We start from the raw sequence: 21,859 nt of genomic DNA, 5'->3' as shown, positions 1-21,859 counted from the left end.
AGATAAGCTACCACATCAGAAAACCAGAGTACACTACACTCTATTTTATGACAGTAAAGAGCAGTTTTAGATGTGGGGTAAAGCTGGTGGGCCTCTGAATTAGTATCCTCCTTGACCATTTGATGTTCCATTCATAGAATGTAATACACACATGCACAGAATGTCTTTGGAAAACATTTGTTTGCTTTCATTTGACCATTTTAGAGGATCTGGCCAACACAGATGTCTGCCTTGGCATGCAGAATATTACTACCATTGATTGGACCTGATAGGCAGGAACGAGGGATGGTATAAAGGCTGGAGAAGAAACAGAGGATATGAGTTCTGCCCCAAGCTGTTTGGGCTTCGGGTTTTTTCGCCCCTTTGTTTTGTTAAATGGAGAAAGGAGCTTAAATAGTTTACAATTTATTCAACGTAGTCTGACATTAAATAATTCATTAGGCAGGGAAATGCATTTTTGCAGAAAATATTCTGTCCTGATATTTCTCGGTTAGAAAATTATACAAAAAAAAAAAGGTGTTACGAGGACATAATAATGGTTTATGCTGAACTCTGATGGTCCTGTCTGCATGATAAAGCTTCAGTTATTGAACAAAATTTATACAATTTGACAAGAAACTATGACAAAAATAAGTTAAGTACAAATATAATAAGTATATATCAGACAGTTTCTTTTATTTGCTAAGATTCATGACACTTAAACTATTTTATAATTTTAGAAGACTTATTTTAAACTAAACAAATCTCAGCAGTAATAGCAGCCGTGCAGGAGAGTGCAGACCTCTGCCAAGCTGATCGCTTCCCCACATTTTGTGACTTACACTGGTCGTATAGTTTGTATAGGCAGTAGTAATACAAGGTTGGTTCATGATCTTTGGAAGATCAAGGGTCAAAGTCCTTCTGGTCCAGAAGAACTTCTGGTCCAGAACATAACCCAAATGTAGTCCTCTCTAGGTTATTTTGCAAACAGACAGATGGACAGATGTGGGTTGCCCCACAGCAAACGCTAACACCACTGACCACAAACGACCTCTTTGTGTGTGGTGTGGGACCAGCAATGGTACTTCTTTCCCTTTGGGACCTACGTGTGACATATTTTCAGACCAGCTGAATCCCTCACATGATGATTTCCACACACCTAACAGGACCTCTTTTAAAGGAGTGTTTATCTCAGGTGTATGCTGTATTTCTGCTGTGAGTTGTCCTACAGTTACTGTATCTTTAGGGATTTTTTTGTATTGTTAGCCATCCAAATTTTATTGCAGCGCTGTTTTTGTCATCCCAAACGCACCAAAGGAGGGAGGTAGATTCTCAGAGTGGCCTGGTTTTTCCAGGGAAACTGCAGTGGTCAGGCTTTCATCTTAATACAGTCACACAGCTCTCAGGTGACAGAGTGGGAGACATGAAGGGAAATCATTAAAGCTCTACAAGACCACAGCTGGAGACATGCATTAGATCACGAACAGAGAGCAAGCCATCCTTCCCATGACAGTGCAACGTTATATGCTGCCTCGCTGTTTTGTCGTCAGAGCAGCCCCAGCCTCCCGCCCCTGCACAATTCTTGTCTGCTCTGCACCAGAAAGGAGCATCCTCTTCTCTCCACCCACCCTCCCTGTTTCTCCCTCTCTCCCCTCTCTCGCTCTCTCTCTTTCCTCTCCTCTGCCTCTGCCAGTCAGTGGTGGTGTGTCCTGAATGAGGTTAGCAGCAGTAAAAGCGGTAGATGAAGACAGCGCTGCCACAGTTGCTGCAGCAGCCAGGAGAGGCTGTCCTTCAGCTCTTTACCATCCACTGCTGCATTCACCTCCGCCGCTCGTTTGTGCGTTTTTCTCTCGCTCTCGTCCTCACTCACCTTCTGTCTTCTCTCAGTTCACCCCACGGATTTACCTCTTTTTCTCTCTCTCTCTTTTGCTCTTTCCCTCTCTCCGTCCCTCCCCCATTCCCTCTCTTTCTCTCTCTCTCTCTCTCAATAGCAGTGACGGGGAAGACCACCATGTAGAGACAGAGAGGCAGCGTAGGCAACAGCAGAATAGAAGCAATGGGAAGCCACACATGGAGCAGGACTGGACTGCAGCCGTGGTGAGCCTGAGATCGACAGGACTTCCAAACTCCATCTTTGCCCTTCTCAGGACCTGACCACTGGGGCTGTCCAATGCTCACCTGGATTGCTTCCCACTCGTGTTTTGCCATTCCCTCCTCTTCTTGTCCTCCACTGTTCTTACTCCCCATCTATGTTTCTTCTCTTTGACGGTTTTTCATCAGTTGATATCCAACCATCTTTCCCGAAACAGTAAGGCTCCTTTGCTTCTCCTTTTAGATATTTCCCCCCTCCTAATCTCACTAATCCCACAGTCTGCCTAGTTTACCTACAAGTGGCGTTTGTCCTTTTCCTTTTCTTACTTGCTACTGCCTGCTTCACACCAGGGTTGGATTTTCTTTTGGGATGAGACTGAGCTCATCTTTCTTTGCAGTCTTTTTGATTGATCTTTAAGCAATAACAGTATTCGAACTGACCTAGCAACCCAGCACAATGGGGGACATGTCCAACAGTGATTTTTATGCCAAGAACCAAAGAAATGAGGACAACCATGCGGCAGGCTTTGGCTGCTCGCTCATGGAGCTGCGCTCGCTTATGGAGCTGCGTGGCACTGAAGCAGTGGTCAAGCTCCAGGAGGACTATGGGGGCGTTGAGGGACTGTGCAAACGACTGAAAACCTCACCCACAGAAGGTAAGACTTGTGGACTTGTGTTTGTGCATAGTTATGCCCAGTGTGTTCTTAGTATGTTTTACATGTAACGTGGTGTGTACAACTGAGTAGATTGCATGACCTTCAAATGCATGAAAAACAAATCCATGTTTGGAGTATCAGAACAGACCTGTTTGAAAGAAATTAATATAAAAACTGCTCGGCCAGCTGATATTAGACCTTTTTAGAACATGTAGATTCTGCTCTAGACAGACAGCCCCCCCACCTCCCCACCTCCCTGCACAAGCCTCAGGTCCCCTTGTCACTCTTCTGTTCATCCAATCAGCTTTAACTATGTTAAATAGTTGATTTCTATGCAGCCCAGTAGAAGATTTAGCCACGTGGGATGTGCTGTGGGACCTGCAAACGTGGACACGTAAATAATGAAGAAAAACCTGAAAGTATCTGAGTTCGACTTTGGGCGGTCATTAAAATAGAGGATTCTTTTTAAGAAAAAATTCTTTTACCAAATTAAATGAAATGCCCTTATCTTTTCCATTTGTAAGTTACTTATTAATTGATCAACAATTGGTGTAATTGTGTAATTTCTATATGCTAAATGCCATATTTGTGACAAAAAAACTAAATTTTTCCCTTTTAATTCGATGCCCCGATTTAGTCACTTTATGATTTCCCTATTTTTAGCCCTTTTTGATATAACCTTCAGAGCACGAACAACCACAGAACGCCCTGGTTGGGACTGACCCAACTCCAATATGCTTATTTCAGTGCTGCCAATGAGCAGAATTCATTTGTCATTTGTTGTATTGACTTAGATTCTATTGTGTATTTTGTTCATTAAATCAGATGCTATCTTGTCAATGTTTTTCCAATATTTACGTAAACAGATGCTTTTCCTCTTAGAAAAAGAAATAAAAATCCAGCACCTAAGGAAAGGCATTACTTTCCTCAGGTTTTCTGGTTATAATTACTATAGCTCGAGTGAATAATAGTGTTTCTTACTAGTACATTTAAGAAGTGGACTGTGTGTAATGGTATTTGCATTTCTAATCCCAGGTGTCTCTGTGTTTATACTGTGTGCTCTCGCTTGTGTGGTTCATCCATAGAGCATATGTTACGATCGTGAAATATGATCGTGGTAATTATCCTCGATGGTATTTCGTATTGCTTGCTGTCATCTTGTGCGGTGTGTGTAACATGTGTCTATCCCAAGGGCCTGCATTTGATGGTAATAGGCTCTGAGCATGGTTGACCTATTAGCTCTGTGCTCCCTCACCCATACCAGACCATTCACATGATACCACGCAGTCATGAAGCTATAGGCTATTACCCATCTTAAATGCAATATTAACACCACTGACAGCAACAACAATAATAATAATACTTTATAATAATACCATCAGTTATTGTTACCGAAAACATTAGCACATAATTCTTACCAGTTTAGATATTAAATCAATTAATATCTAGTTAGTCTCTTGGATGTCTGTTTTTCTTCCCTTGGAGTTTCTTGGTAACCTGCTTGCCAGTATCGTGGCACAACTGCCCCTAGATATAGTTAGCTTACTGAGGTTAGTGCTTCAGCTGTTGATTAGCATGAGTCATTCAGTGGGCAGATGAGATGTCAAGCTAGGAGTTCCACAGAAGGCTGTAGTTAGCAGCGCTGGATTTGCCTGATTTGGGTTGGTTGATGGTGCTGAAGGTGTGACTATTTTCTCAAGAGCAGCTGTAGACAGCTGCAGCACATTTTAGGCCCTCTCAGTTACAGAGTGCACTAAAGGACGAGTCATTCGCTGATGCTGTAGGGATAGAGAGGCGCTTAGAGCCTTGATAGTTTTTGTGATTCCAACAGGAGCTATAGCAGGAGAGCAGACGTAGCCTTATGCTTGTATGAGGCATAAAGAGACTGCCTAGAAAGAAAAAACAGGAAAGTTAAACACATACCGCATTGAAAACCCAACACATTATAAACCACTTTGAAGCGTAACTCCTGCTCTTGGTTACTCCACCCACATAAAAGACATTTTTAATGTATCTATCCCTTAGCTTCTGAAGCATTGCCAGGTTACTAAGACCAGATAGATAGGTATTATTATTTCAAGTCTTTTCTCAATGCTTGAAATAATTCCTAATCTTTTGAAATAGACAATTTCCTCATTTTGAAACAGAAAGACTTATGTTTTCACGCTGTTGTGTTGAGGGATGATTGTTTGATTGTGACATTCAACCACACTACTAAACTACTACTATAGTGGACCTTCAAACTCTTCCTCCATCTTATTCCTCTTACCCGTTTGACCACTTCCCCATCAACCCCTCCACCTGCCTCCAGCCCAGCCCTTTGTCTGTTCCACCACACCTTTCATCCCTAACTCTCCTCTGCTCCCATTTCTATTTCAGTGTGCTGGTCGGTCACTGGTATCCCAGTGGGCCGGTGTACAGCATAACCCAAATAGTTGTGCTCCACATCTTTAACCTTCTTTTCCTCTTTTTCTACTCTAAGTTAAAAATAATCAAAAAGACCTGCAAAAGTGGTACAACTTTTTAAAGTGTATTTTACCTCCATTATAATGGAATCCCATAATGAAATGACATTGATGTGACTGCTGATTGTAAGTACCTCACAGGGTAGCCTCATCCTTTCAGGGCAGATACAGTTACCAGACCTTACACTTGTACATTCAACACCCACCCTGTTGTAGTCTCGGCATTATACAGGCACAGTCTGCCTGTCAAAGTGTTTCTCTCCAACAAAGAAGATAAAGCCAATGAGTTCATTTAAACGAATGGAGTCATTTCAGTTTTAAAATGTTGATGTCCTTTAAAAATTGGTTCTTGGAGGACGATGGTGATTTTAGCATAATCTACGCGAAACCGTGCAAACGTCAGCAGCAGCTCCTAGAAAAAAAGTGCAAAGCAATGATTGGATTAAAACGCGCAGATATTCCATTAAAAATTCTCCCGCCGCCTCCTGCTGAGATGTTTTATTACTGTATTCATTTGGGTGATTTAGTTTGAAGACAAGCGCAACACAACAGTTTGTGGATTTACATTTATGTTCTCAGAACATCAGTCAGCATGTGAGATGATTGGCCCGGCCTCACAGCAAGACCTCGAATAAACGAAAAGCGCGTCTGGCCGTGTGAAACACGTGCACGTGCCCCTGTACAGGAGTGAGCAGTGTGTGGGAGACCCTGCCCAGGATACACAGCTGACGTATATGTGCTGCTTGTATCATCAGCACATTGGTTTGGCACAAATCCTCTCCTTTCCTTCCAAGCCTCTTTTTAGTCCCTTCCTAAAATAACTCCCATATTTCAGCGTGTTGCATTTCTCCACACTCTGCTTTTAAAACGTTAACCCTTGCTTCTCCTACTAATCACCCCTTCTTCATCTAATCTGCTGTCCCTCATCCCACCTCATCCCTCAACTGCCCTTCCTTTTTTCTTGCCCCATCCATTCTCTCCTCCCTGATGATCGCACTTGTCACGTCCTCCAGTCACAGCACCACTAGAACGTTCCCTTCTGATGCAGTCTATTTAATCTCTGCACCACAAGGGATCTCTCTCCAATGGAGCAGCTATCTCTTTAATAAGGACAATTTCTCCCTGCACTGCAACTCCTCTCCTTCTTTCCTCCTTCACTCCTTCCTGCCCTCCCTCTGACGCCACTCCCCCAGCGACTCCGTAAAAGGGATAGAAAGGAGCGAGTGGAATGGGCAGTAAGGGGAAGAAAAAGAGAGATGGCTCTCAGAAGACAGATTTTAAATGATACACAGCCATTTTGCCATGTTAAGAAGCAAATAGAGAGAGGGCCGGGAGAGAGAGCGAGAGAGAGAGAGAGCGAGGACAGAGGGAACGTGGTGACATTCACACAGGTGCCGCCTCTGCAGTGTAGTAGCAGCGACCTTGAGGCAGGCTTAAGCAGTTTTATGGCACAGCAGTCAGCCACTCAACAAAAGCACTTCCTGTGCAACAATTAGAAGATTTAAAAAGTAAGTTCTTTGGGGAAGAGGTGTAACTTACAGCTTTGATGTATCAGTTCATAAAAATCTATGGACGACTGCGTGGACCAGTAACACAAGGCTGTGTCGACTTAATGAATTACACAGCTGCAAGTCTCACCTATAAAATAAAAAGAGCCCACTGGCTTATAAATCAGTCAAACCATGTCAGAATTGGCGATCCACAAATTATTTTGTTCCATCCGCTTCCTTTTCATCTCTTAATCATTAAATGCAGCATTTAGTGAATTCAATAGTGATACTCTTTGTGTGCTCTACAACTAAGCGCGTCTCCTTGCCAAACTCTGGCATATTTTGCCTTTAATAAGGTAGAAAATAGGGAGCCCAATAATGGCTTGTGAATAGTTCTACTGGGAAATGTTCTGACGTAGTAGAAAGCACAGTTCCAAGTTGAAGTGTCCTTGGAGAAGTACACTGTGTACTTGTTTTCCATGCTGGGATTGTACCCCCTCTTTGACAAAAGAAATATATGTCCACTAGATGTCTTTTGAAATGGATTTCTGCAGAACAATCTTTGAATGAATAAAATGATGCCGTTATTAATAGCTCAAACCCATCATCCTGCAGTCAATGGAGATGATCTGAAACATTTGTGGTTTGGAAAACAAACGACTTCACCATAAAAGCCTGCAAAAACATTGCTTTTGATGCATTTTATGTATTGTCCAATACTGTTCAGTAGCAGTTTATTGAGGCAGCATGAAAACTCTGCTATTAATCAAATGTTGTCATAGAGGCTGTCGGCCAAATGTACACACACTTACAAACATACACACGAAGCTACGCAAGCATGCGCACAAGTGGTGAAGATTTCTAGTCGTGAAGTTTGCCGTCTCGAGAGATGCCTGACTGAATTAAGATGCCAGAAACCAGACTCTGCTGCCATGTTGACATGGAGCCTGTTGCTGACTCACAACAACATGCAGTATGTCATCCTGTAATGTACAACAGTTTAGAGATGAATATTCCCATAAATCAAATTAATTAAAAATCTAATTTGTTTCTTATAAAGACATAAACCAGCTGTGAGAGCAATAATTACAGCCAAAAGAAAAACTTCCAGGCGCCCTTCGGTCCTTTAATATTTTGACCAGCGTCTAACCCACATTTACCGTAAGAAATCATAGTAAAACAACTGTTCAAAGTCATACGTGAAGATGCAGCTCTTCTGAAATGTCCTCGGCGTTAACTGCCGGACGTAAGGACACAATTTGATAGACATGGTGCATTTAGCTGAATATGCAGAGTCCTGGGCAATAACGCCGTGGCTTCTCTTTATGTCAGCTATTTTCCAGAGTTGACCCGACACTCTGCTCCTGCTGTGGGGCAGAACAAGTGTGGAGCCACCGCTGCCAGCAGAGACAGGCAGACAGTTCTCTCACAAGGGCAGAGAATCTCAAACCACTTTGATCTTGCCCCAGCCCTGGCTCGCCCAAGGGCACGAAGCAACTCCCTTTTATCTTTTACTCTTACACTTCATGTAAATGGGAATAATCCACAGAATTTTTGTCTGAAACTTTTCTTAAGGGTATAAAGAATCAGCAACTAATCCTGTTTACTCTGGCCCACAGAAATAAGGTCACTGACAGTCTGTGGTTCCAGCGGCGTAGGATTTAAAACACAAAAATAACAACTGAGTTAATTTTACCTCACTTTGGTTTTAATGTAACATTTAGAAGAGGAGAATTGAGGTTTTACATCTATTCCACTTTTTTAAATTTATTTTCCTGATCACCTGCAATATCCACATACATTGTTTTTGTATTTGTGCAGCAATATTGCATAAAAATACACATGAGTATTCCTTTTTTGGCATACATCTTTTGAGTGAAGTGTAGCGAATAACTCAAAGAAGTGATTTCTGCTTTTCTCAGTTCACTTGAGGTCTTGCAGTTCCCAGTTTGACCCATAATCTGGAAGAACAGCTGAATTCATCTTTTTAGCTTGAATTTATGAATTTTCTTTGCCCATCAGTCAAAATACCTTAACAGCTAACTTTAGAACTGGTGTCAATGAATGGATGCCCTTGCACTGAAGTGCTGCTACATCTATTTTATGTTAGTGAATAGAATCAAAAACATAACAAAAGACACAACAAATACATTTACGACATTGTTATTGTGATCGTGGTCCTTCAGCACATTTTATCTTGATAGCATCTTGGTGGAAAATGCTGAACAAAAGGGACAAATCTGTCACCACGAGGGAACACGCACAGATCTTTAAGATCCTTTAATTCCTTTCTTCGGCCTTAAACTATAGATTCCAAGCAGATGGACAATGGTGGGCACATTAGCAACTTTCCTTACCTGCCATGAATATTTCATATCTATCTCTTGAAGTTTGAATTTTAATAGCTCTACCTATTGTGTTCACAGCTTATCTGAGCCCATGTGTGAAACCAGAGACAGACAGTCAGCTGGGAGGCAGCAGTGACACTCTCACTTTCAGGCTGTGTGCGTGTGTGTGTGTGTGTGTGTGTGTGTGTGTGTGTGTGTGTGTGTGTGTGTGTGTGTGTGTGAGAGAGAGTGTGTGTGTGTTTTAAATTGGTGTGGCTGGCATTAGTCTGGCAGCCAAAATAACATTGCACATTTTGTCTCATGCAGTACACAGTGAGGGTGTGAACTATGTATTTTTCATTAATCGCTTCATGTATTTGTAAACGAGGAAAAACAGGAAGCACTGAAGAGAGGAGGTGCAGTATCAGATGGTGACGCTCGTGTGTGAGATTAAAGGTCACAAGAAGTGAATATTTGCCATAATCCCCTCCATTTTCCATAGATCACATCAGAATTGACAGGTATACTTCTGCTGCTGGTTGAGATGCACAGGTCTTGACTTTTAGACCCACGTCCATATAATTATCTCGATGTCACAATGTGCATACACGCAAGCTATTCAGACACCTGTCACAAACACCATCCGGCCAGCCAATATTCATGAATGCATAATTCTAACTGGTCCTCAGCAGTGCACATAAATTTACCATAATAATAACTGTTGCGTAAATAGATTTTTCCTCCTCTATTGACTCACTGTCATTTTACTTCCTTTTATGTATTGCACTTAATTTTCTACTTAGCAGCCCTCTGAATTAGATTTCTTGTAAAACCTTATTCAATGTTTGGAAATTCAGGGTGTGTAATGTATGCATCACATCTAGGACACACACTCACGTACATACAAACATACACTGCTCAAACTTGAGGGGACTACAAAGTAGAATCACATCTATCAGAGTAATCATTTTTTTGGTAAATCAAAGTAATATCCTTGATGTGTTTTTATTTATTTTTATTATGTACTTTATGTATAATACTACACAAACCTAGGCTGGCTGAAAGCTCAGTCTGGCTTGGGTTTCCCTCCACTCTTTGGGTTTCTTCATTCAACTTTAAAACAGCGGCATCAGTTCCAACGCTGTGTTGCTCTGACCTGCCCCTGCCCTGCTGGAATCAGCCCCAAAGCACCAATCACTTATCCACAAATCCTTTCAATAATTCATGTCTTTTTGACCAAACAACTGACAAACGACTCTCATTGCTATTAAGACGAGCTGCACAAATGTCCACATTTACCACTCGATTGTTCTCAGCCATACATTAAGTTATTAATTTGACCATTAAATCTGTTCTCATGACGTTCTTTTATTGATTTGTACAGATCAGGATGCCAAGGTTGAGACTGCTGGCTTGATTGTTTGCGGAGTGGTGTCACAGACATCCAGACCCATACACGCGTACACACGCATGACGGAAAAACACGTGAAATCAGAAAAATTGCCCAGTGTCCCTTTCCAGTCCATTACCCTTGGGAGGAGGCTCTCTATGTATCTATGTCCCTGCATAAGAGGGTGTATTAACGTGACCCCCGCATAAAAATGATCTTTTTCACTTGTTTGTTTACACACAGTAAATCATGTGTGCTTGCTGTCTTGCTCCACTGATGTCACATCAACACATTATCACAGCGAGAGTGCGTCTCCTGCTATGCCTGATTGCACCCGCGCTCGCAGGATGCTGAATTTGAACGCTGACTTTACTAAATCAAAGCCCGTTCAAGTTAAAGACACCCTCCCTGGGCCATTTCTTGCTGTTTTAAATGCTACATTCAATGCTAATTTTTATGTCAATCTCTTAAACATTCAGTCTTCCAGCATGCAGCTAGAGCTATGATTACTGTCCTCCTTTGACATCTTTACATTTATCAATCATTGGAGGGATTCCGATCTAACCCTCCACCCACCAGAATACATGTTTTACACATGAACGTCTGAAATTGGATTTTCCTATTCTCCCAGGTCCCATTAATAACCACTGTCATTCTCTCTTTCTCTCTCTATATATATATACTGTATATAGATAGATAGATAGATAGATAGATAGATAGATAGATAGATAGATAGATAGATAGATAGATAGATAGATAGATAGATAGATAGATAGATAGATATTTCATCCTCTGGTGCTATTATGATAAAGGTCATTCTCAAGGACATGTGGCACATTTTCCATCACTCCATCTTAATAAGAGCATGATAATCATCCACATTTTATCTGTTGATGACTCTTACTAACGGAGTTACTCTACATCCATCTATCTTTCTCAGTTTCAGTCCGCAGCTCTTTCTCTCTGTTTTTCTCGCTCCCTTGTGGTGTCTGCATCACACTTCAACCGGCTCCGTCTCCCCTCTCATTCTCTCGCGCTTTAAAATGGTGAAGGCTGAGAAAACATGTCGAAGCAACTGATTTGCTGCGGAATATTTAGCACCCTCGTAATGGGGCCAGTGCTGCTGAGCCGAAAAAATTATATATTAAAGTCCTGCTCGTTGCATTATGCAAAGATTTTTGGAAACATGATTTCTTGGCTCTTCCTGCAATCCTATGTCTATTTTCCAAGGACATTTTGGAGGTCATTACGCCATTGCTCGCTTTCTCTTTGTTTCTAGATGTGCGCACATGTACAGATGGTTGCTTGATCTTAGCACCCCACATGCATGTATGACTGTGCACGTGTGCGTGCCCACACATACACACACAGACACGCAGGCACATAGACTTTGTCATACTACACACAAATGTTGTTAAAATGATATTTCCATTCAATGACACTTATAGTGTTTCCATGGATATGTATTTAGGGTTAGTAACAAAAAAGGATCAGCTGTTAAGCTATGCCTGAACATCACTATAATTGTCACTGTTATTTCTTTGTTTATCAATGTTAATATTTTTACTAATCGTTATAGTACTAGGTATTGTGCTGTCCACATATGGTTACGTGTGTATATGTTTACTATGTGAACTGAAATATCAAGATGACATCACCGTAACAAGTGACATCATAATTACTGATGGCTTATAAATGTATTTTGAACACAGTTGTTCATTTGTTCACAATCCTGATAGTCATGTTGTATTTCTGGGAGTATAGATGGCTTTTAAATTCACCAGAATGTTCATTGATTCGTCTTTTGCCTTCTAATCTAAAGAGTAACTCAATGTTAATGCTAACGTTAGTGCATCATCTCTTATCTCATTTATTTCATTTTCTTAAGGAGATTCAGATAACCAAAAGGCTTTTATGATGTGAACCTTCAGTCCAACAATCTGATTGTGCCTTGATAAAAATGAATCACCCACTCAGCGGTACCAGAACTAATGAAATAATTGATTCCCCTCTATTGCTTGTGCACATTTATCAAGCTGTGTAGTTTGCCTGTATGTTGTTCTCCATTCAGTAGTGATGTAATGAGCACCAGGTCAGCTTTGCACTGACCTTTAATCCTGTGTAGAATGTTGGGTCATCTTTACACTGTGACTCTTTTTCTGACCTCTTGCTCCATCAACAAAATCCCCTGTATGAGCTGGTAGGCCAGTTAATGTGCATTACAATCATTGAAATACACCAATTTGTGATGGAAGGATTGGAATCAAATCTAGAAAGCATGAATCGAAACAGTATTGAAAAGCTTGAGAGCATCAGGAGAACCTACAGTATGGCTGCTATAGCTCTGATAATGTCCGGGGAGCAGATCCAATTTTTACTGCATAAGGGAACAGGCTAATGTGGAAGAGGATTAGAGAAAGTTGTTTTTCTGTCATCTGAACAACCACTATATGCTAGAAAAATGTGTCAGTGCCACATACACACTTTACTTGAAAAATAAACAAGTTAAATTTACATATGAAGCAGTATATGCATTTGCATCTGGGCATATAACAGTATCTGTGTATGTGTTTGTGTATATAACCAACTGGATTCCCCTGTAGCCTGATTACTCTATCTCTCTACTATGCCGCTGTGCAAGCCACTATCGGCATGCTCAAGTCACACACACACATCACGTGCAGGCGGTCACGACTCAGACCCATGCATAGCCGTGCATGTGCAAACACACAAGAAAAGACCCAGAGACATGCTTGTGTGTGATGTGTTACGATACAAGGTGCTGTGGAGATCAGTGAGCGCACACTAGGACCTCTCACAGAGGCAATTAAAAGAGAATAGATAATGAGTCTATTTATAGCCCAGTCTGTTTGTAACCAGGGCATTCTCCTACGTAGGAGCTGAGAATTGTTCTCTTTTCAGACTGCCCTCCCTCTGTCCTCATTCCTTACCTCCCCGTTGCTATATTGCTCTTTAAAAAGCAAATGACTCTCTGCCTCCCATTTACGCAGCACCTATTGTTTTTTCCTGAAATCCCCTTCTTTGCCCCTTTGTCTCCAGTTTTGGCTGGGGATGGATCATCAGTTATTTTCTGGAAGTGTACTAAGTCATCGTAGAGTCATACACACAGGAAACAGTGTCATCCAGCTGTGATATTGTCAGGTGCAATCCAGGGCCGCTCCTGGGAGACCCAGTGATGCACCACGCATGACATAATGCTGCTGTAGTGTCTCAGCTTGTGTAGACACACATACCGAAGGAGAGAAAGAGAAGGCGCATCCAAACTGTGCTGCTGTGCACACTGAGCACCTTGAAAATAGCGCCAAATAGCAGCTAGACTGAATATACAGAAGCCTGATAAGACTTTTTTTTTAAAAAAAGAAAAAGATAAAAAAGCACCATGTATATATTGTAGATATTGCATTGGAAAACAATTTTATTGAACTTAATGCTAATTCCTCAGCTTTCTGGAGGTTTAGTGTGCATCCTTGCAATAATTTTCAAATCTTCGCATAACATTCTGCAATAATTGTTAAATATTAGTAACTTACAAGTGGCTAACAGTGAGCCGCTAAACTTAGACGTTGAGAAATCAGAGGTATTACGGTCAGTTTTAATGACGTTAAAAATGGAAAATGAAGTGCCACTTTGAGCAAAAATTTGTTTTATAATTACAATCAATTGGGTGAGCCATTTTTTCTTTTTTTAAGAAAGAAATCCCTATAGCTGACCTTTTTCCTTCTAGTACCATTCCAAAGATAATTTGCTTTTTGTATAAAAGAAGCAAATTTATCTGTAATGAGTGGTCATTTTGAGGTGGTGGATGATGTGATGATGATGTGGGGTTAAATACTATACAATGCATTTGATATCCCATCAGGGCTAAACTCTTTACTCTGTCTACCTCCTTCAGGTCTTGCAGGCACCCAATCAGACCTGGACAAAAGAAAAGAAATATATGGGAAAAACCTGATACCTCCAAAGAAGCCAAAAACCTTCCTGCAGCTGGTATGGGAGGCCCTGCAGGATGTTACTCTCATCATCCTGGAGATTGCTGCCCTGATATCATTGGGCCTCTCTTTCTACCACCCTCCCGGAGATCAGGGCAGCGGAGAGTGTGAGTGGAACGCCTCTCATGACATCATTTACTTTAAAGTCGCAACAGCTCCACCAGCACAAGCGTACCCTCATCGGTGCCTCCACTATCGTTTAGAACAGCAAATGGCTGTAATTGCACAGGCTTCCTACATTACTTCCTCTGACATTCTGGCACTTACTGACACGTTCGCGCCGCCATGCATTTATACACAGTTTTAATTGGTGAGACACACTTGGTTTGTGACCTGCTGCAGAAGCTCAAATAACTCACAGAGGATAAGAGTGTGCGCCTGAGCACATTAAGCACAGCGGGTATGGTAAGTAGCCACTGTCCTCGTGAGGTACTGACTATAAAATGATGAGTAAAAATATATATTTTTTTCAGACATGAGGCTTTAACATAAGCCTTCCAGCATTATGTCCATAATGGAATTCAGTTACGTGGCCAAAGAGCCCGTTTGTCATTTCATTGGGCTTTCAAAGGTGAAATGGCCAGAAATGAAGAAAGTTATAAGCATCATCGTGCTTGCGTGCGTAATGAGTCAAATTGGTTTGTGAGGTAATACTCATGTTGGGTCACATAATAAATGTTACATTCCGAGTCTAAAGTCTAACTGAAGCAAAGGATTGCCAAAAGAATCATGGCAATGACAGAATTATGACAATCCTGTGCCTCTCTACCTCGATTCAACATGGGGCAAAAATTACCCCTGTCTCTTTCTCACTTATTTGACTTGCAGTGAAAAAAAGGAGAACTATGCAGTAGGTGAACCACATCTAATCAAATAATTCAAAAAAATCTATCTTCAAATTCATGTATTTCATTTTGCGTAATGACTTGATTTTATACAAAGCATAGGCAGGATTCTTCTTTTATTGGCTGTAACAGGCACATTAAAAGAACTTAAAAAATCCGACTACTTAATAAAAACATGGCGGTGAAACAGATCGAAGCCTCTACATTTATCCTCAGCCTCCTTTCAGGGTTTATAGACTATGGATTATATCACACGCTAAGTCTTGCTTTTCCTGGTTTCACTGCCTAACGTGGGCACTTCAGCACCATGGCCAGCAACACAATCTCGCTGAGGCAGAAGTTGCGCACATTTACATTTCCATCCCTGCACGCTCACAACTGTCAAATCAGAACCAAGGACAGCCTCTGAGCACACTGTGTTACTGTCAGTGAGCTGCGGTGCCCAGCAGGGCAGACTGCACGTAAATTCATCGTAATTTCAATAATGGCTCTGAAAAATGGCTTTTCTTCAGCACCCAACAAATTCTCATAAACTAAACCACCGAAATCCATACGGGAGAAATAAATGCCGCGTTTACGTCTCTGCCTCTCCGTAGTGACTGTTGCCTTTAAGACACTATGTACTATCCAGTGGATTCCTAAATGAACCTCTACAGTTTGCTCGTTGAGCTCTAGTTCTGGGTTAAAGCAGTCTTTTTGTAGATTCCTTATTGCTTGTTAGTCTATAGTCTGAAGCAAATTAACTCAAAGTGGGTCTTTTGCATTTGGCAAACCACGTTTTGTGTAGCGCGGCTGTGAGACATTTCAGCCAGGAGAGACAAGAAGAAGGAAATGAAGATAAAATGTAATGTAATAGATGCCATGGCAACTGGACTCTGCAGAGAGATTATGTCATCAACAGGCAGCAGCCCTGAGCAGCAAGATTAAATCCCTGGTGATGCCCAGATACTGATGGTGGAGGAAGCTGGAGACTAGGACTGATGGGGCTGAAAGGGGAAAAAGAAAGTTGAGAGATGGAGGGAGAGTTACAGAGTGATAACTAACGGATCAACCTTCCCCCACGCTAATGACAAACACCAGCGAGTGATGTAAAAAGTTACATGACATGGAATTGGCTTGTTGAACATCAAAGGGACAGAACTAAAGGCAAACTGCCCATCAGAAGACAGTTGCCTTCTGCATGCGGTTCAAACATTTGTTGTTTTTGTTCTTGTGAACCTAGCGTGCGGCATGGCGGCAGGTGGAGCAGAAGACGAAGGTGAGGCGGACGCCGGCTGGATCGAGGGCGCAGCCATCCTGCTGTCTGTGGTGTGCGTGGTGCTGGTGACAGCCTTCAACGACTGGTCGAAGGAGAAACAGTTCCGTGGGCTGCAGAGCCGCATCGAGCAGGAGCAGAAATTCCAGGTGGTCCGTGGCAGCCAGGTCATTCAGCTGCCGGTGTCTGACATAGCGGTGGGGGACATCGCTCAGATCAAATATGGTAGGTGTGAGGGTCAGCTCATGGTCACGGGGACGGGAATGTTGTGGCCCCATCTTTTCATTTCTAAATTGGCATTCACCTTATTTTTTCCTTTCCTGTTGGGGAATCATTATTTTGACTTTTGAATTATGACTTTGTGACACCAACGTCACAAATAAAGGTTTCAAATTTCTCTCCATGTACAATTGTCACGTGCACGAAGTTGGTACTAACTTTTATGGTTAATAATGGAGTTGGCCATTATTCAGTCTAAAGACTTTTAGTCATAAATAGACTTGCAATTTATATTTAGATTTCTATATTATACTTCAATCACATTATTTTCAGCTTGAGAACTGAATCAGCAACCGTGAAAATGAGTCTAATGGGCCATAATTAAAATGGAGCACCCAAACTTCTGACAACTCTTCTCAGTTGACGGTGTTTAGTTCTCCATGAATATTCCTTTCTTTTAACAAATTTGCACCTACAGATGACAACTCTGCTGTTTCTGCCACAGGTGATCTCCTTCCTGCTGACGGAGTGTTGATCCAAGGAAATGACGTGAAGATCGATGAGTCATCACTGACCGGAGAGTCTGACCAAGTCAAGAAAGCTGCAGATAAGGACCCCATGCTACTGTCTGGTAGGTTGTCAGTCGGTTAAAGGGCAAATCCATTCAGAGTGGTGTTGCGTAAGCCTTCATCTGCATCAAAATAGAAAAATGAGGATTGTTTTTTCACTCGGGGGATGGTTACGGACAAAATATTCAAGGATTTCTTTAAGGATTCCTGTGGAAAATATATGTTTTTGCTGTGTAAGATTACCAAACATTGCATATGTACCACCTCGTGTCGATCTGCAAATAGCCTTGTGCTGACGCAACTTCAGAACTCTCGTTCTCTTAGCATTTAGTGATTTCAGAAACATCCTTCAGCACTGTCTGTCTGGTTTCTTTGATAGGATTTGTCGAGCATGGAACGGATTTTTGTCTGGAATAATCCCAAACAAATGACTAAAGACACGAATCTTGTTAATTCTAATCTGAATTGTGACACAGTCGACTCCAACAAGAGCCTGGAAGAGACTGTATTCAGATCTGCTTTCCTTTTTTAATTGCCTTGGTGCTGCGGCAAAGACTGCATTTTGCAGCTGAAGGATTCTTAGAAATAAGGAGCACCATAGACACCAGAAATGTGGGTTAATCTGATCCTACATCTTTTTTTACTCTAGATAATTAGCTGTGTGCTTTTCTGTTGCCTTCTTTAATTAGCTTTATATTCACCTACATTGACAGTCTCACAGAGGTTAATAATGTTCCGTATGTGTACACTGTGTGTAGACGCACGCACCAGAAGTGGGGCAGCGTGCGTGTGCTGTGTATGTGTGACACGATTTCAATGCTTTCCGATTTCAATGCTTTCCTATGCAAGCACATTAGATTAAAGATAAATTTGTCTAAACATGCCAACTCTGCTTTATTATTGTTGTAGTTAATGGGATTAATCACAAATAGTTCTCCTGTTTAATGCCGATGCAGCGAGACCTGGCATGTACCAATATTCTTCATCGAACGCTTGAGTAATTAAAGGAACACTATGACTTACTTACTTTCTGTACTTACTATACTTTCAGACATAAAAAAGTCTGCCAATGTTGCACTTGATAAAAATAATGACGAAGCAAATTTTGTCCAACTAAAGCGGTGCAGGACTTTAATTATTATGCATGCGTTAATGGGTTTGGGTCCATTTAACAGGGACCCATGTGATGGAGGGGTCTGGACGCATGGTGGTCACTGCTGTTGGTGTCAACTCTCAGACTGGAATCATCTTCACCCTGCTGGGAGCGGGCACAGAGGAAGAAGAGAAGAAAGAAAAGAAAGGTTCAGCTCATTTTATCATTCAGTTTAGCTTGATAAAGATCTCCTGTTTCTGCGCTCTCTATAGGAGCACTCGGCTATTGTTATCATTATTATCGATTGACCTATTTAATTTTAATGTTGATAAGCCTCGTGTGCGTGAAAGAATGTTTTTGCCTTCCTGAATGATGTTAAAAAAATAAACAAAACAGTACAAGTACCTAATTCTAATGGATATCTCCCTCTACACAGAGCTATGTGAACCGTGTAAGCATGCAGTAGTCAATGATTGCGTAGAAATGGTGTCTGAAATGAGTGCTGATGGTACACGTACAGCATGAGCTAGAGCGAATCAGGTTGTTTGGCCTCAGGTGCATTATTGTCCATACTTTCTTATCCTTACAAATTCAACTCCAAGGAGGGGCAGTAGAAGACGGACACCAGAACAAAGGTAGAGTATCACCTTTCTCTGACCCTGTCCAATGGCTACTCGATGCCTTTGACCTTGACCTGTAATCATGACAAGTAGTCTAAGCTTTTTTGTGTAGCCAGGGGTGCTTGCCAGCACAAACTCCTCTTGTTAAAAGAGAAGATTCATAAATGCAACACTGCATCTATTTAATTGTTGGCGCATGACACATTTTACAGTGAATAATCATCTCCTCATACAAATCAGCACTGTGCTCATTAGAATGACCAGCTGATGTTTGTGAAAGCTCCCAATGAATCCAACTATCCAACATGATATTTGCATGATACAGAATAAATGAGATGGGAGCAGCAGCCTCGCAGGAGCGGCACCTCTTAGCAGACAATGACAACCTACTTTTGGTGTGGCTGCACTTCAAAATAGTTTTTTTTTTACACAAAGGGAATCAATGAATTAATTAGGGTTTTGAAATGTTATATTTTGCAGCGAAACCATATTTAGGATATGACATTTGTGTTTTTTCACTAAAATAATGCTCACAATTGTCTATAAAATCTCTAATGTGGTTATATAAAGAGAGAGATTTTCACTCAATCCAGAATAATAAAGGTGACATTGATAGGAGGAATTGTTTCAACACACATTCAGGCACAAAGTAAGAAAAAATATCCTTCAGCTTTCATTGCATCATCATGTCAGTTTGTGCTTTGCACTGATATAAACACATCATCACTTTAGACTTTAATATTAATCACAGACATTGTCCAAGTTGGTATTGTTACACACTCGAATATTAATATTTTCTCATTGCCTAAAGATTCACTGTAGCCTATCTGTGTTACATTTGTTTATTTTATTGCCACAACAGTTAACAAATCACTTTTAATGAATTGAAATCGGATAATAAACGAACAGACAGCAGGAGTTAGCATTCTCGTGATACTTATGCTGAACTTCTTAAATGTGCTATAACCATGTTATTTCTGTTCATTGTTGTGTGCACACGTGTGTGTGTATGTGTGTTTGCGTGGGCGCGCACGTGGGTGCGCGTTTGTGTTCATTCATGTTCGGCCTTCATTGTTACGGGCTAGACTGCTCCCACCCCCCTATCCACCCCATTGCAACTATAGCCACGGATGGGGCTGCGAGCATTAATGCCCCAGGCAGTGCCAGCCTAATTAATGGTAGGTTGACGAACACCTCTGATCTCCAACCTCTATCTGTTGTGACGTTTGAGTCCTCCTACCTTCATCCTCCAGTTGCTGTCTATCATGGGTGCTTGCTTCACATCCGCGTTTTCTTTCAGTCACCACCTACTTGACCATTTTGTAGCCACACTGTCAGTGCATGACTTCTGTTGTTGTAGTAGATTTATTTTCTTGTCTCTTATACTATCTTTCCTTATATTCTTTAACACCTTTAAGATGTGTTTCCATTCAAAGACAGTTTCCCGAAGGTCTACGTCATGTTTATGATGATCATCCTTAATCGTTCCGAGGCATAGCTGAGAACACGGCAGATATGGAAGCGTGCAAATTGTCTTTGTGTAAACATGACTTACGATTTAAACTGGGGTGATAAAGAGCTGCCATCAGGTATGGCACGCCCTGGTAGGAAGATATTTTGAGTGGCAGCCACAGTCGGATGAGCTTTGGAGTTCCTTCCGGGCCTTTTACACAATCTTCATTTGAACATTGTGTTGTTGTTTTTGGTAAATTCATTAAACCCTCTGAAAAACAAAGAACTCCCATTAATTGCAAATAGTTGTTAGAGTAAACCTTTGAGTGTTTACCACACATGCTGGAGACAGTGACTGATGTGTATTAGGGCCTTACTTGCTTTTGATGTGAGATCATTAGAGGAAAAACCTTCATTCCTGTATTATGTGGCTCCAAATCATCTGGATTTGTTGTCCTGGATTCTTTGTAATTGATTCTTTGTAATCTTTGTCTTCTTAGAAAATAGCCCCGTTATTTTTGTGACTCTACTGATGAGCTCGTCCTGTCCCGAGCTGCCTGATCTGGAAGTAGAGGGAGACTGAGACGTCCCAGAGTTGTTTTCTTGGTGACATTTGAGTGTCACATCCTCAGACTCACTAACTTATCTGACCTGATCTCGTCAAGACAGCAGCGAATCAGTTCAGTTTGTTTTGTGATGCTTCTGTGACATTGACTCACATTATAAATACCCTTTTTATTGACTTGAGTTGTTGATTTTAAACATGACGATTTTAATTACGTTTATGTTCGGCAGAAGATTGGAACCCAAATGCATAATATATCCACTCGCAATCAACTTAAACTTCAATTTTTCCTCCAGTTGTCTTATATAACTTCACCATGTGGGAGGTTTTTCCTTCCGGCTTTTTATCTCTCTCACTCTATATTTTTCTCTCTCTTTGTCTCTCTTGCATGTGCTTTCTGACTTTTCTTCTTGTGCATGCTGTCTCTTGTTATAGTATGTTTTTTGTGTGTTCTCGGCAAGTGTGTGTGTGTATATGTGTGTGTGTGAGTGCTCTCCTCTGTTAGTGTTGAATGTAATGCAGTATTTGTCTTCATATATCTCACATATACCCGGACTTGTACTGTTGCTATGTGACTTAACCCTCCTTCACTGATGTGAAACAGATCATTTAGCAGGTTTTCCACTTCAGCCGCTAAGCAATATTTATGCTCCAAAAAAACGTGTCATTGATTTACTCAGAAGGCTCATTAAGCATCTTAATTACATGCTGATTTGCTGAAGCCCAGAAAATTTAACTCTGCCTTCATATTAAAGGAAAATCCAAGGTAGTTTTCTCTGTCAACTGGACTGGGTTTCTTCTCTTGAAGACGTTTCGCCTTCTATCCAGAAGGC

General features: G+C 41.3%; 1 protein-coding gene across 13 annotated transcripts in view; it reads left to right on the top strand.

The window, feature by feature from the left end:
• The window catches only part of atp2b2 (ATPase plasma membrane Ca2+ transporting 2), a 73,401-nt gene that overhangs the window by 21,992 nt on the left and 29,550 nt on the right, over nt 1-21,859 (top strand). For 5 of the 13 annotated variants that reach the window (XM_029826369.1, XM_029826363.1, XM_029826372.1 and 2 more), the window contains exons 1-8: nt 1,673-1,816; nt 1,971-2,726; nt 14,312-14,515; nt 16,476-16,733; nt 17,233-17,358; nt 18,472-18,597; nt 18,992-19,024; nt 20,095-20,187. In XM_029826369.1, coding sequence (XP_029682229.1) covers nt 2,528-2,726; nt 14,312-14,515; nt 16,476-16,733; nt 17,233-17,358; nt 18,472-18,597; nt 18,992-19,024; nt 20,095-20,187 — 1,039 coding nt within the window. In that variant the 5' untranslated portion in view covers nt 1,673-1,816; nt 1,971-2,527. Of the gene's footprint in view, nt 1-1,672; nt 1,817-1,970; nt 2,727-14,311; nt 14,516-16,475; nt 16,734-17,232; nt 17,359-18,471; nt 18,598-18,991; nt 19,025-20,094; nt 20,188-21,859 lie in introns of those variants that run through there. The other 8 variants (XM_029826364.1, XM_029826365.1, XM_029826374.1 and 5 more) reach the window with 6 other exon arrangements.

The sequence above is a fragment of the Takifugu rubripes genome, chromosome 19, assembly GCF_901000725.2.
Source record: "Takifugu rubripes chromosome 19, fTakRub1.2, whole genome shotgun sequence".
Lineage (NCBI taxonomy): Eukaryota > Metazoa > Chordata > Actinopteri > Tetraodontiformes > Tetraodontidae > Takifugu > Takifugu rubripes.
Note: the sequence above shows the minus strand (reverse complement) of the source record. Positions and strands in the feature narration are given on the sequence as shown.